Here is a 13474-nt window from a genome sequence, read left to right on the forward strand (position 1 = left end):
AGTCATAATGATGAAAGGGAAAGAGGTGAAGAAATGAAGGGGTGTCACATCGGTGGCTGGCAAGTATCAGCCTTCAAAGACTCACTACTACAGGATGCAGAGGCTGGAGTATCCAGTTCAATGAGGTGATAAAGAGGTAGGTTAGGCGAGGGTTTCACATATCGACACTATCGACGATTATATCTGATCGGTAAAGGAGAAGACAATTTGCCTTTGTTTGACTTTCCTGTTGGCAGCAGAAGACTCAGGTGTTTGTTGGCTGAAGGGATGTAGGAAATCTTCATGGGAGAATTCCTTTTGTTCTTTCCGGCCTGCGGGTTGTGTACCAGGTGATTTCATCCCATGAGGTGAAAGTTTGGTGGCCCATTCAACAGCTCGAGGAGGAGACAGGGATGCTACCATGACACAGGGTGATTTCACAACCACAGTGCTGAATTTAAGATTGCATGTCTGCGTGGCCATGTTGTTTGTGGAGCAAGATATAGCAAGAACAGTACTGAAAATGCCAGATAGTAGAAAGGAGGGTTTCTGACTAGCCAACAACTTGCAAGTGTCCAGCTAAGGAAGACCCCTTTTCCTTCATCCGGAACTGTTGGAGAGCCCACTCATTGAGATACATGGGAAAATCTCTAGAGCCAGCTGCATGGTCACCTTTGCCGTTGATAAAGTTGGCAGGAGAAGCAGACAATCGCCCTCCCAAGCATCCCTACCACAGCTTACACATATAGCAGGGAGTCGACAGGACATTCTAGTTGGTTGCAATGACGATACTGGTAGCAGTGCACTGGGTTTGGAATGTACAGTCAGACGGTGATAACTTCCTAGCCTGCTTTGATCTTTGACGGAAGCACCACTCTATCAAAGGAGAGAAAATGAGTGCTTGTGGGCAATTACGATGCCTTCACCTTTTTTTAACACCTGGTGGACTGCAGTGACACCCTGACCAGAGAGTTAGGTTTGGATTTCTGCCTTGGGCAGATCATCGAGCAGCATAGTCTAAATAATACCATGTGTTCAATGGGCTTCGACATAAACAGGATAACCATGGAGGAGCAAAGCTGCAAATTGTTGGAAGTCGTGCTTAAGAACGAGAAGTAGCCTCAAAAAGCTAAGTGCCCTTTTATAAACAAGACCAGGATTTCACAGGGCCAGCAATTGCATCAACACCTTTCTGAATAATAAATGGATTAAGAGTAGCAAAGTACTGACCGTCTTAAGTATGTAAAACTTGAGGAACCATGGTGCAGCTGGGAAGATCTTTGAATTTGTAGCCTCATTCTGGGAGAAGGGGTCACACCATCTTAGGCAATTTTTCACACCTCAGATCACACCTCCCAACACCTGACCAAGGTACCAATTGACAATCTGGGAAGGCAGCAGCTCAGGCAATCAACCCTCCCTGGGCCTATCCTGTACCAGGAGATATGTGCGAAACCTACCTGTCAACCTGGGGCTAGTAATTACACGTTACCCAGCCACCTTTTACCCTTTTACATATCAGATGCTTGGGCTGGCCTTCAGGAGTGCACAGGGAGGAGGAAGAAAAAGAGAAACCTCAAAGGCTAAGTGGAGGGGGGGGGGGGGGGGAAGTGGAGAGACTGTTCTGGTATCATATACTGAATATGTGCAACACATTTCCAAAAACATCCCAGATATGTTCCCCAAGGAAGGGGAAAAAGAATATGAAGAGGATAGACATGCAGCACAGAAGGGAAAAGATGCTACAAGGGCTGCGGCCCCGTGATATCCAAGCACGAATGGCACCCCCCCCCCCCCCCCTCCGCCGCTGGATAAATTGTATGTGCAACAATAGAGCAACAAACTGTTGTGGCGTTCACAAGAAACTTGGAAAAACAGCTGCTGAAACCTATATTTTACTAAAAGATGTGTGTGGCGAAAAATGTTTAACATATAAGTGAATTTATGAGAGGTTCAAGCATTTTCAAGATGGCCAAGAAAACTTTTGTAATGACTCATGCTCAGGATGCCCTTCAACATCAAAAATTGATGACAATGTTGAAAAAGTATTAAGCTAATTTGATCTGACCATCGGTTGACTATTCGATCAATTGCGAAAACTTTAGGAATTGACAAAGAACGCTAATGGCAAATTTTGTATAACCTATTTAAAATGAGTAAAGTGTATGAGAAACTGGTGCCAAAAATTCTCATGGTCAATCAAAAAGCAGCTCATGAAAATGTTAATTCTGATACTTTGAATGCTACTGAAAATAGTCCTAATTTCTAGAAAGAGTGGTAATGTGACAAATCTTGGCTTGACCCAGAAAGTAAGTGCCACTCCATCTCCATGCATTGGAAGAGACAGCCAGCCTTTTTTTTAATTTTTTTTTAAAGAAAAAAAGGGTAAGTAAGTCTCTATCACTTTAACTTAGAATTACCACCTGCATTATACAGAAGACAAACAGGAAAAATGCAAACAAAAGGGCAAATGTCAGAAAGCGTCCCTGGCAGACTACAATATGAGTGTGACCCCCCCCCCCCCCCCCCCTGCCCAAATCAGTATTCCATGGCAAATTGATAACTGTTACGGTCTACAGTCTTAGCGAAGTGGACGTGGCTCAATTTACCATCATTTCAGTGCAATGAACTATTGTTACTTACATATTTGCGTGTTACATGGATCCTAACTGCAATCTCTCACTATTATGTGAGACAACGTGGGTTGTTTATGATAACAGCATACTATCTCATTGTAAAATATGGCAACATGTTGACCATTTACGTAACTATCTTTAACATTAATCTTAAGCTACCATTTTCTTGTGCCACACGATAACTAAGTGAAGGTGAGCTCTGATATGTACTTGGTATAGTAAATAAGAGTAACTTCACTTTATATGGGCATCTAACATACGCATGAACTTAGTGATACAGTCACCATTTCCACATCAACAGTGAAACACTAAATACTGGAATTAAATCCTCAGAGACTATTAACTCAGAGGAAAATCCATGATGGAATAACGACAATATTATGGAATGGGTGGATGGACCATGTAGACGAGATACTGAAATGCAGACAAGCACAAAGAGACATTTATACAGTTAAACTTGCAGCAAAAAGGTCTTATTCTAAAGCAGAAAACCACGTGCATGCACCTCCCCCTATCTCCCAACACGCACATGCTTGGGAAGGGGTTAACACACACACACACACACACACACACACACACACACACACACACACACACACTCACTCTGATGTCAGACACTAAGCAACTACAGCTGATTGAAGAATACACCCCCCCCCCCCCCCCCCCCGTCCCTCCAGCCCCATTGTCTGTCATTGCTGACAACAGACCATCAGCTGTACACAATTTTCTCTTTTCTTTTTTCTCACCCAGTTAAATCATTAACAACAACATGATGTTATAATTCTTTCATATTTATTACTTAAATAACTCAAGTTACATAAAGCAGTTCAGAACTAAATACAATGTTGAAATTGAAGTATGTAAAATCACTTTGTGGAAAGCTTACCTTCAGTTGATGAGTGTTGAAAAATTTTAGAGCACTAGTACCGCCTCCTCTGCTAGTACCAGACCCAGCCGGCAAGTCATGCACTTTTACTGGAAACTGTTCTAACTGGGACACACAACCACTAAGTTTGGCCACAAGTGCTGACAATGACGACGGATTCCAATCAGGTGGAGTACATGTGTATTCTGAGTCCAGCTGCCAGAAGAAGCAATAAATTAGAATTTGGATCAAATAAAAATGTGAAATTTTTGTAATTTAAATGTAGAAAAGACAAAGCAATTAATTGTGCTGTTATATTAACACACAATTGTATCAATCAAGTTCTGAAAATTCTTGAACTACAAGCTACAATAAAAAGCAGAGAACAAATTTATGTGCGGCTAGTATGGTAAATATTCAAGTTCATTATGTCTAAAATCCAGTTACTCTGGTGGAACAAACATTTATTCATTATGCAGTTACTCATCATATTTACCCACTGAACTATACTATATGGAACTTTTACGGGCCTCTGCAATCATCAATTACACTATCCAGTCACATTACTGTGACCACATGGCGAAAGCCTGAATAACCCTTTTTGGACCACATCCTGCTACCGAGTAGGAAGGTACCAACAGGGACATAGACCCATATCAACTCCAGTGCTGTGGCCAGCTGTGCTATGTTTCCCAGTGAGGATCCATGTCGTAAACGGCCTGATCATGAATATGTGAACTCATCCTGGTGCTGTTCGAACCACACACACGTACACTATGAGTAGTGTGATATGCTGCATCGTCCTGCTGGCACTTGCCATTGTGTCGAGGAAAGACCAACTGCATACAGAGGTGGACATGGGTCTCTAGGGATACTTCTGTTGAGTCATTGTCCCTTCAAGTATGACGAGAAAACCCAGAGAATACTGCGGAAAGATTCCCCAAACCATCACTCTCCCTTCTGGTTGCAGGTTGCATGCCTTAAGATGTTTCATGCCATACAAACACTTATGCATCAAGGTAGTAACATAATGGGAAAGTGAGAAAATTATATATAAATTTCTTACAGTCTGGCATTGATTGAACAACATGAGCCAGCTGTTAGACATAAACATTCCGACATGGTTAATCAGTCACCAACCATGTGACAACATTTGTGTATTGAGTGTGTGAACGAGCTCAGCAGGAAAGTGTAATACAAGAACAGGCCAACCTGTTTCTGTTACAGAAGCACTGTACAGGACACAACACCGCCTATCTGTTCCAACGCAATACAATCACTACACACTACTAATTGTATTATTACCAATGTCAGCACCACTTAAGTGGAATTATTAAACAATTTCTTGAAATTCCTTCACCACAGAAGCTGAAGTATATATTCCATAATTTGAATCTAGAACTACCAATGTGAGTAACTTAGAAGTACAGATCCTTGTTGTAGCAAAGCATTTTATTAAAGTATTTAATAAAGGCATGTCTTCCGGTCCAGATACCACTAAGTAGGGACCCAAAAAAGTAGCATCTATTTTTGGCAAAACATGAATGTTATTTCTTTGTAAAAGATTAGACACACACAAATTTAAAACGGTGTCAGGATACACAAGTGAAGCCAGACATAGCCTTAATTCTTTGAAACTGAGTTTTAAAATAGTGCTGATTGGGAACTTTTTGACTGTAATCTTTTCTTTTGCAAAAACTTCAACAGCAGCACCCAGCCCCCTCCCTCCCCCTTCCTCTCTCTTTCAAAATGGCCTTTGTTTTCTTCGTTTGATTGTATTTAAGCATTCAACAAATGATTGTTCTGTTGAAATCCAAACAAATGATTGTTCTGTTGAAAAGAAGCACTTTCCCACCACTGAACTGAATGTGTGTAATTTAAGGTGTTTCTCAATAGTCTTCATCTTTTCCCCACTCAATTTGGTGATCACAATATATGTGGAATTTTAATTTCTACTTTTCTTGGGCATTCATAGCTTTGTGACCCATACCTGACAATGCTAAAAGTAGAACTGACAAGGCACTTAGCATAGAAGTAGAACTGAATGTAACTCTACTCAAACATTAGAAAGAATTTCAGTACATCGAAAAACATGACATTTTGTTTTCCTATTAGTAAAAAAGTGCAGACACTATATGGTGACAGCCAGGTACAAGCATAAAATATCTAGAATTTTGATTGCCCGAGGGGAGAGCAATGGTTTGAGGAAACAAGCTCTGCCTCCTTGTCACGGACAGCAGTCTACACCCATGTTCTGCAAAAGCAGGACTAACACTGTTCACTGGGCTTGTCAATCTTTTATGATGTTGTAAGAGCATAATCGAAATCAGTGATGGACCAGGATTATAAGAAAACAAACAGCAACACACAGCTTGCGAGAACAGCTACCATGCAACTGCTTGTTGAAGTTTGCAGAGTACTGTTAACCTGTTAACGAGGTAGTTTAGGCCCAACTTCAAGCAGTATTCCACGCAACCACCATTAAAAACATCAGCCACGTAATTTGCCAATTTAAATTGTCCATATTATAGTAACTTTTGAACTTTAGCTAACGTACATATAATCTTATTTCTCTGTATAAAATGCTAGGTCCCATGGCTGAAGAGTTCATTGCATAACGCGACACTCAACTGCCCACAATTGACATGGCACCAAAGCATTGAGTGCACTGATAAGCTGTGGCATTAGAACAGTTTTCATTTGGCAAATAGGTTCTGACACAAATTATCTTTCCAAATTGGGCTTCACCAGATGCACAATATCAGCCACCTAAGATAGATTACATTTTGACAAGAAATCAAGCTATTTCAAACTACCTCTAGTAAAATAGTTCCTCTGAATACAATTCGCTACGTAGTAGCATCTATCAGGCAATTTTGCATTTCACATTTTGGGGCAGAAGTCACATCTATTTTGCATTTATCACATACCAATAAGGTTCCTTCCAAAATATGCTGATACAACAGCATCCTACTTAGCAATCTTATACAACTGCTCACTCGATGAAAGATCTGCACCAAAACTAGAAGTTTACAAAGGCCACACCAACACTCAAGAAAGGAAATTGGAGTAATCTGCTGAATTACAGACCCATATCACCAACGTCGATTTGCAGTAGGATTTTGGAACATTTCGTTGGCAACACTGCGCCGACGCGGACTCTTCGAGTATTTGCTGCACTAAATAATTATAAAAAGTGTTGTTATTAAGCTATTTTTAAACATCTACAAGTGTTATAAATATAATATAAGTGTTGTTAAATTAGTGAAAGTGTTAGTAAAGTATAAAATAAGATTAAACGGTGTAAGAAGCGTATTTTTCTTCTCACGCCTGTAGCGCGAATCCTAGGCCTAATTTCACGCGCGCATATCATAAGTAAGCAGTGAATTAAACTTATAGGTAAACGTTTCCAGTTGGTATAAATATGTTATAAGTGTTGTTACATTAGTGGAAGTGTTGGTGAATTGTTAAATAAGATTAAACGGGGTTGTTGCTGTTGTGGTCTTCAGTCCTGAGACTGGTTTGTTGCAGTTCTCTATGCTACTCTATCCTGTGCAAGCTTCTTCATCTCCCAGTACCTACTGTAACCTACATCCTTCTGAATCTGCTTGGTGTATTCATCTCTTGGTCTCCCTCTACGATTTTTACCTTCCACGCTGCCCTCCAATACTAAATTGGTGATCCCTTGATGCCTCAGAACATGTCCTACCAACTGATCCTTTCTTCTGGTCAAGTTGTGTCACAAACTTCTCTTCTCCCCAATCCTATTCAGTGATTCCTCATTAGTTATGCGATCTACCCATCTAATCTTCAGCATTCTTCTGTAGCACCACATTTCGAAAGCTTCTATTCTCTTCTTGTCTAAAGTATTTATCGTCCATGTTTCACTTCCATACATGGCTACACTCCATACAACTACTTTCAGAAATGACTTCCTGACACTTAAATCTATACTTGATGTTAACAAATTTCCCTTCTTCAGAAACGCTTTCCTTGCCATTGCCAGTATACATTTTATACCCTTTCTACTTCAACCATCAGTTATTTTGCTCCCCAAATAGCAAAACTCCTTTACTACTTGAAGTGTCTCATTTGCTAATCTAATTCCCTCAGCATCACTCAACTTAATTCGACTACATTCCATTATCCTCGTTTTGCTTTTGTTGATGTTCATCTTATATCCTCTTTTCAAGACACTGTCCATTCCGTTCAACTGCTCTTCCAAGTCCTTTGCTGCCTCTGACAGAATTACAATGTCATTGGCAAACCTCAAAGTTTTTATTTCAACTCCATGGATTTTAATACCTACTCCGATTTTTTCTTTTGTTTCCTTTACTGCTTGCTCAATATACAGATTGAATAACATTGGGGATAGACTACAACTCTGTCTCACCCCCTTCTCAATCACTGCTTCCCTTTCCTGCCTCCCAACTATTATAACTGCCATTTGGTTTCTGTTCAAACTGTAAATAGCCTTTCACTCCCTGTATTTTATCCCTACCACCTTCAGAATTTGAAAGAGAGTATTTCAGTCAACATTATCAAAAGCTTTCTCTGAGTCTACAAATGCTAGAAATATAGGTTTGCCTTTCCTTAATCTTTCTTCTAAGATAAGCCGTAAGGTCAGTATTGCCTCACGTGTTCCAACATTTCTACGGAATCCAAACTGATCCTCCCCGAGGTCCACATCTACCAGTTTTTCCACTCGTCTGTATAGAATTCGCGTTAGTACTTTGCAGCTGTGGCTTTTATTAAACTGATAGTTCAATAATTTTCACATCTGTCAACACCTGCTTTCTTTGGGATTGGAATTATTATATTCTTCTTGAAGTCTGAGGGTATTTCGCCTGTCTCATACATCTTGCTCACCAGATGGTTGAGTTTTGTCAGGGCTGACTCTCCCAAGGCCGTCAGTAGTTCCAATGGAATGTTGTCTACTCCGAGGGCCTTGTTTCAACTCAGGTCTTTCAGTGCTCTGTCAAACTCTTCACGCAGTATCGTATCTCCCATTTCATTTTCATGTACATCCTCTTCCATTTCCATAATATTGTCCTCAAGTACATCACCCTTGTATAGACCCTCTATATACTCCTTCCACCTTTCTGATTTCCCTTCTTTGCTTAGAACTGGGTTTCCATCTGAGCTCTTTATGTTCATACAAGTGGTTCTCTTTTCTCCAAAGGTCTCTTTAATTTTCCTGTAGGGCAGAATCTATCTTACCCCTAGTGAGATAAGCCTCTACATCCTTACATTTGTCCTCTAGCCATCCCTGTTTAGCCATTTTCACTTCCTATCGATCTCATTTTTGAGACGTTTGTATTCCTTTTTGCCTGCTTCATTTACTGCATTTTTGTATTTTCTCCTTTCATCAATTAAATTCAATATTTCTTATGTTATCCAAGGATTTCTACTAGCCCTCGTCTTTTTACCTACTTGATCCTCTGCTGCCTTCACTACTTCATCCCTCAAAGCTACCCATTCTTCTTCTACTGTATTTCTTGCCTCCATTTCTTTCAATTGTTCCCTTATGCTCTCCCTGAAACTCTGTACAGCCTCTGGTTCTTTCAGTTTATCCAGGTTCCATCTCCTTAATTTCTCACATTTTTGCAGTTTCTTCAGTTTTAATCTACAGGTCATAACCAATAGATTGTGGTCAGAGTCCACATCTGCCCTTGGAAATGTCTTACAATTTAAAACCTGGTTTCTAAATCTCTGTCTTACCATTATATAATCTATCTGATACCTTCTAGTATCTCCAGGGTTCTTCCATGTATACAACCTTCTTTCATTATTCTTAAACCAAGTGTTAGCTATGATTAAGTTGTGCTCTGTGCAAAATTCTACCAAGCAGCTTCCTCTTTTATTTCTTAGCTCCAATCCATATCCACCTACTACATTTCCTTCTCTCTCTTTTCCTACACTCGAATTCCAGTCACCATGACTATTAAATCTTCATCTCCCTTCACTATCTGAATAATTTCTTTTATTTCATCATACATTTCTTCAATTTCTTCGTCATATGCAGAGCTAGTTGGCATATAAACTTGTACTACTGTAGTAGGTGTGGGCTTCGTATCTATCTTGGCCACAATAATGCGTTCACTATGCTGTTTGTAGTAGCTTACCCGCATTCCTATTTTCCTATTCATTACTCCTATTTGATTTTGTGTTTATAACCCTGAAGTCACCTGACCAAAGGTCTTGTTCCTCCTTCCACTGAACTTCACTAATTCCCACTATATCTAACTTTAGCCTATCCATTTCCCTTTTTAAATTTTCTAACCTACCTGCCCGATTAAGGGATCTGACATTCCACGCTCCGATCCGTAGAACACCAGTTTTCTTTCTCTTGATAACGACATCCTCCTGAGTAGTCCCCGCCCGGAGATCCAAATGGGGGACTATTTTACCTCCGGAATATTTTACCCAAGAGGACACCATCATCATTTAATCATACAGTAAAGCTGTATGCCATCGGGAAAAATTACGGCCGTAGTTTTCCCTTGCTTTCAGCCGTTCGCAGTACCAGCACAGCAAGGCCGTTTTGGTTATTGTTACAAGGCCAGATCAGTCAATCATCCAGACTGTTGCCCTTGCAACTACTGAAAAGGCTGCTGCCCCTCTTCAGGGGTAAGAAGTTTATTTTCCTTTTTGCACCTATAGACTTTAGGCTTAATTTAACGTGCGCGTATCGTAAGTAAACAGTGACTTAAACTTATATGTAATCACCAGTGTTTTTTATTCGTTACTCTTTCAACATATTTATATCTTCCTGAATAGTTTCTAGGGTCCTTTGTTTAGGTATTTAGCCAGTATTTATATCAGTTTATACGATTTCTGTTTTTGCCATGAGTGAGAAGTCTGTGACATGCCGTAGGATCATTAGTTCCGGGGTATGGTGTGATGGGTCTTTTAGTTTCTTTCGGCGAATGTAGTGGCGTGGGAAATGGGGACATAAATGAGAGTCACCAGTGGTATTGTAGAATCTGCAGTAGAGATAGGAAAATACTGGAACAGGAAGGGAAAATTGCAACTCTTCAAGCTGACCTAGACAAGGCAAGGGAGGATCTGGACAGGTTAAAGAGGGAGAGGGGTGAACAGAGGTGGGAAGTGGCAACAGGTAATAGGGGGAACAGGCAAAGGAGAGCATCAGACAGTTTTGTGATAAATCTTGAAAATAGATTTGACCTGTTGCCTCAGTCAGAATCGGATGAGCCTCATGTAGCTGAAGCTGTAGAAAGGGCACAACAAGCTTTCAAGGACTTGAAAAAGGTAGGGAAATTTGTAAAGAGAAAGAAAGTTCTGTTAGGTAGTTCCCATGGTAGAGGTGTTGGCCAACTACTGCAGGGAAATCTAGGTCCTGAGTACCAGGTCACGAACTTTTTCAAGCCTAGTGCAGATCTGGGTAAGGTAACAGAGGATATAGGTTCTCTATGCAAGGATTTCACGAAGGAGGATGCCGTGGTTATAATGGGTGGTCCGGGAAACAGCACTGACAGAGACTCTGAATATTCCATATAGAGTGACCTGGTGAAGATAGCATCAGCAACGAAGCATACGAGTGTAGGATTTGTGTCCATGTTGAGACGCCATGATCGGCCTCATTTGAACTCTTCTGTAGGAATGGTGAACTTGGAGTTGGAGTGGCTGCTTAGGATGGATATAGGGTCCCATATTGGTTTGATTCCTGTGGATGCTATTGATAGGAGGGACTACACTAGGCATGGCCTTCTCCTCAATAGGAAATGGAAGGGAAAACTGTCTGACTTGATTGCAGAAAACTTAAGGGGGGACACTGTCACAAGTGGTAAAGTACCAGTGGTCACAGGTGTCAGAGCGATGCCTTTTTCAGGATAGGGAAGGGGGATAGAAAACGAGTTTTAAGAGAGATTGGCAGACACACTCAGTTTGAGAAAATAGATGAACAGGAGTCAGATTTTAGCATACAGCCTCCTTTTGAACAATGTTTAACAGAAAGTAATCAGAAACTGCCAGTTTGTCTTCACCAAAGCAGTTATAATCCCATTAGTATGCACTATCAGTTATCTTTATTACACCAGAACATTCCAGGACTCAGAAATAAAGTTGACGAACTACTCATTTGTATCGATGAAATGAATTCATCTAACAAAATTGACATAATCTGCCTCTCTGAACATCAAATGACCACTGGTATAGATATGTTAGACATTTCAGGATTTAAGCTAGCTTCCTACTTCTGCAGAGTAGATATGGATGGAGGAGGAGTTGCCACATTTATTAAAAACTGCCATAAATTCAAGAAAACTGACATTAATAAATTCTGTTTAGAGCAGCATCTAGAAGCATGTGCAACAGAAGTAGAGTTCCATAACAGATCCTATATAGTAGTAACTATTTACCGAGCACCTGCAGGAAATTAAAATCTATTCATAAATAATCTAGAAGCTCTTTTGGGTTATTTAACAGTAAGAAACAAAGAAATTTTGATTGCTGGTGACTTTAATACAGATTTTCTAATTCAATCTTCCAGTAAACATTTACTGCAGTTAGTAATGTTGTCTTTCAATCTAACTCTCACTGTAAACTTTCCAACTAAGATCACTAAATCATCAAGGACAGCCATTGATAACATTTTTATAGACAAATCAAAGGAACAAAATCATATAACAAAACCTGTAATAAATGGACTATAAGATCATGACATGCAGCTCCTTGTTTTAGATGTAAATTATAAGCTGATTATCAAGACTGCTAAATCTGAGTACAGGAGAGTATTCAGTCAACCAAAAATTGAGTGTTTTAGAAAACTGCTCAAAGATATGAACTGGAAAGATGATTATAGTGCTCATGACATGAATGAAAAATATAACACATTCATGAACAATGTCAGTACCATGATTGAAAACTGTTTTCCTCTAAAAGTTACTCAAATTAAACAGAAGTCTATAATAAAACCATGGATCACACAAGGAATAAAGATTTCCTGTAAGACAAAAAGGAAAATGTATCTGTCGACCAAGAATAGATGATTTAGCTAAATACAAGGAATACTGTAAAATATTTAAAAAAGTAATTCAGGCATCTAAACAAATACACTATGAGAAGAAGATAGCAATGTCAGGGAACAAAATAAAAACAATATGGGATATAGTGAAAGATGAGACTGGTAGAACCAGAAAGGAACAGGAGCAAATAGCACTAAGGGTAGATGACACATTAGTAACTGATGGGCATAGTGTAGCAAATCTATTTAACAAGTACTTTATATCCGTTACTGATAGAATGGGATTGTCAGGATCAGTAAATAATGCCCTTGAATATCTGAAACTAGCCTTTACAAATAGCTTCAGGTACATGAATATGTCACTCACTTCACCAAAAGAAATAACTTCCATAATAAAATCTTTAAAAACTAAGTATTCTAGTGGCTACGATGAAACATAAACAAAGTTAATTAAGGCATGTTCATGTGAGTTTAGTACAATTCTAAGTTACTTGTGTAACCACTCAATTATAACTGGGGCATTTCCTGACTGGCTGAAATATGCAGATGTTATGCCTCTATTCAAGAAAGGGGATAAAGAGATGCCATCAAACTACAGATCAATTTCACTTTTGCCAGCATTCTCAAAAATTTTAGAAAATGTAATCTACAGGCAGCTTCTCAACCATCTGACCACAAACAACATATTATCAAGAACACAGTTTGGATTTCTGAAGGGTTCTGATATCGAAAACGCTATTTACACCTACAGTGAAAATGTACTTAATTCATTAAATAACAAGTTACAAGCAGCAGGTATTTTCTGTTATTCGTCAAAGGCATTCGATTGTGTAAATCACAACATCCTTTTAAATAAATTAGAATTCTATGGTGTCACGGGCAGTGCTGCAAAATGGTTCAAGTCATACCTCGCTAACAGGAAACAAAGGGTTGCCAGTGCAAGGGACTAGTGAATTATGTCATCAGTCATCATCAGAATGGGAAGAAATTACATGTGGTGTCCCACAA

The 13474-nt window shown here is 39.6% G+C and overlaps 1 protein-coding gene across 15 annotated transcripts in view; it reads right to left on the reverse strand.

Annotated features, from left to right (window-relative positions):
- The window catches only part of LOC126337040 (E3 ubiquitin-protein ligase TRIP12), a 215765-nt gene that overhangs the window by 37783 nt on the left and 164508 nt on the right, over positions 1–13474 (reverse strand). For all 15 annotated transcript variants that reach the window (XM_050001352.1, XM_050001355.1, XM_050001353.1 and 12 more), the window contains one exon: positions 3502–3696. In XM_050001352.1, coding sequence (XP_049857309.1) covers positions 3502–3696 — 195 coding nt within the window. The remainder of the gene's footprint in view (positions 1–3501; positions 3697–13474) is intronic.

Source organism: Schistocerca gregaria, chromosome 2 (genome assembly GCF_023897955.1).
Source record: "Schistocerca gregaria isolate iqSchGreg1 chromosome 2, iqSchGreg1.2, whole genome shotgun sequence".
Taxonomy (NCBI): Eukaryota; Metazoa; Arthropoda; class Insecta; order Orthoptera; family Acrididae; genus Schistocerca; species Schistocerca gregaria.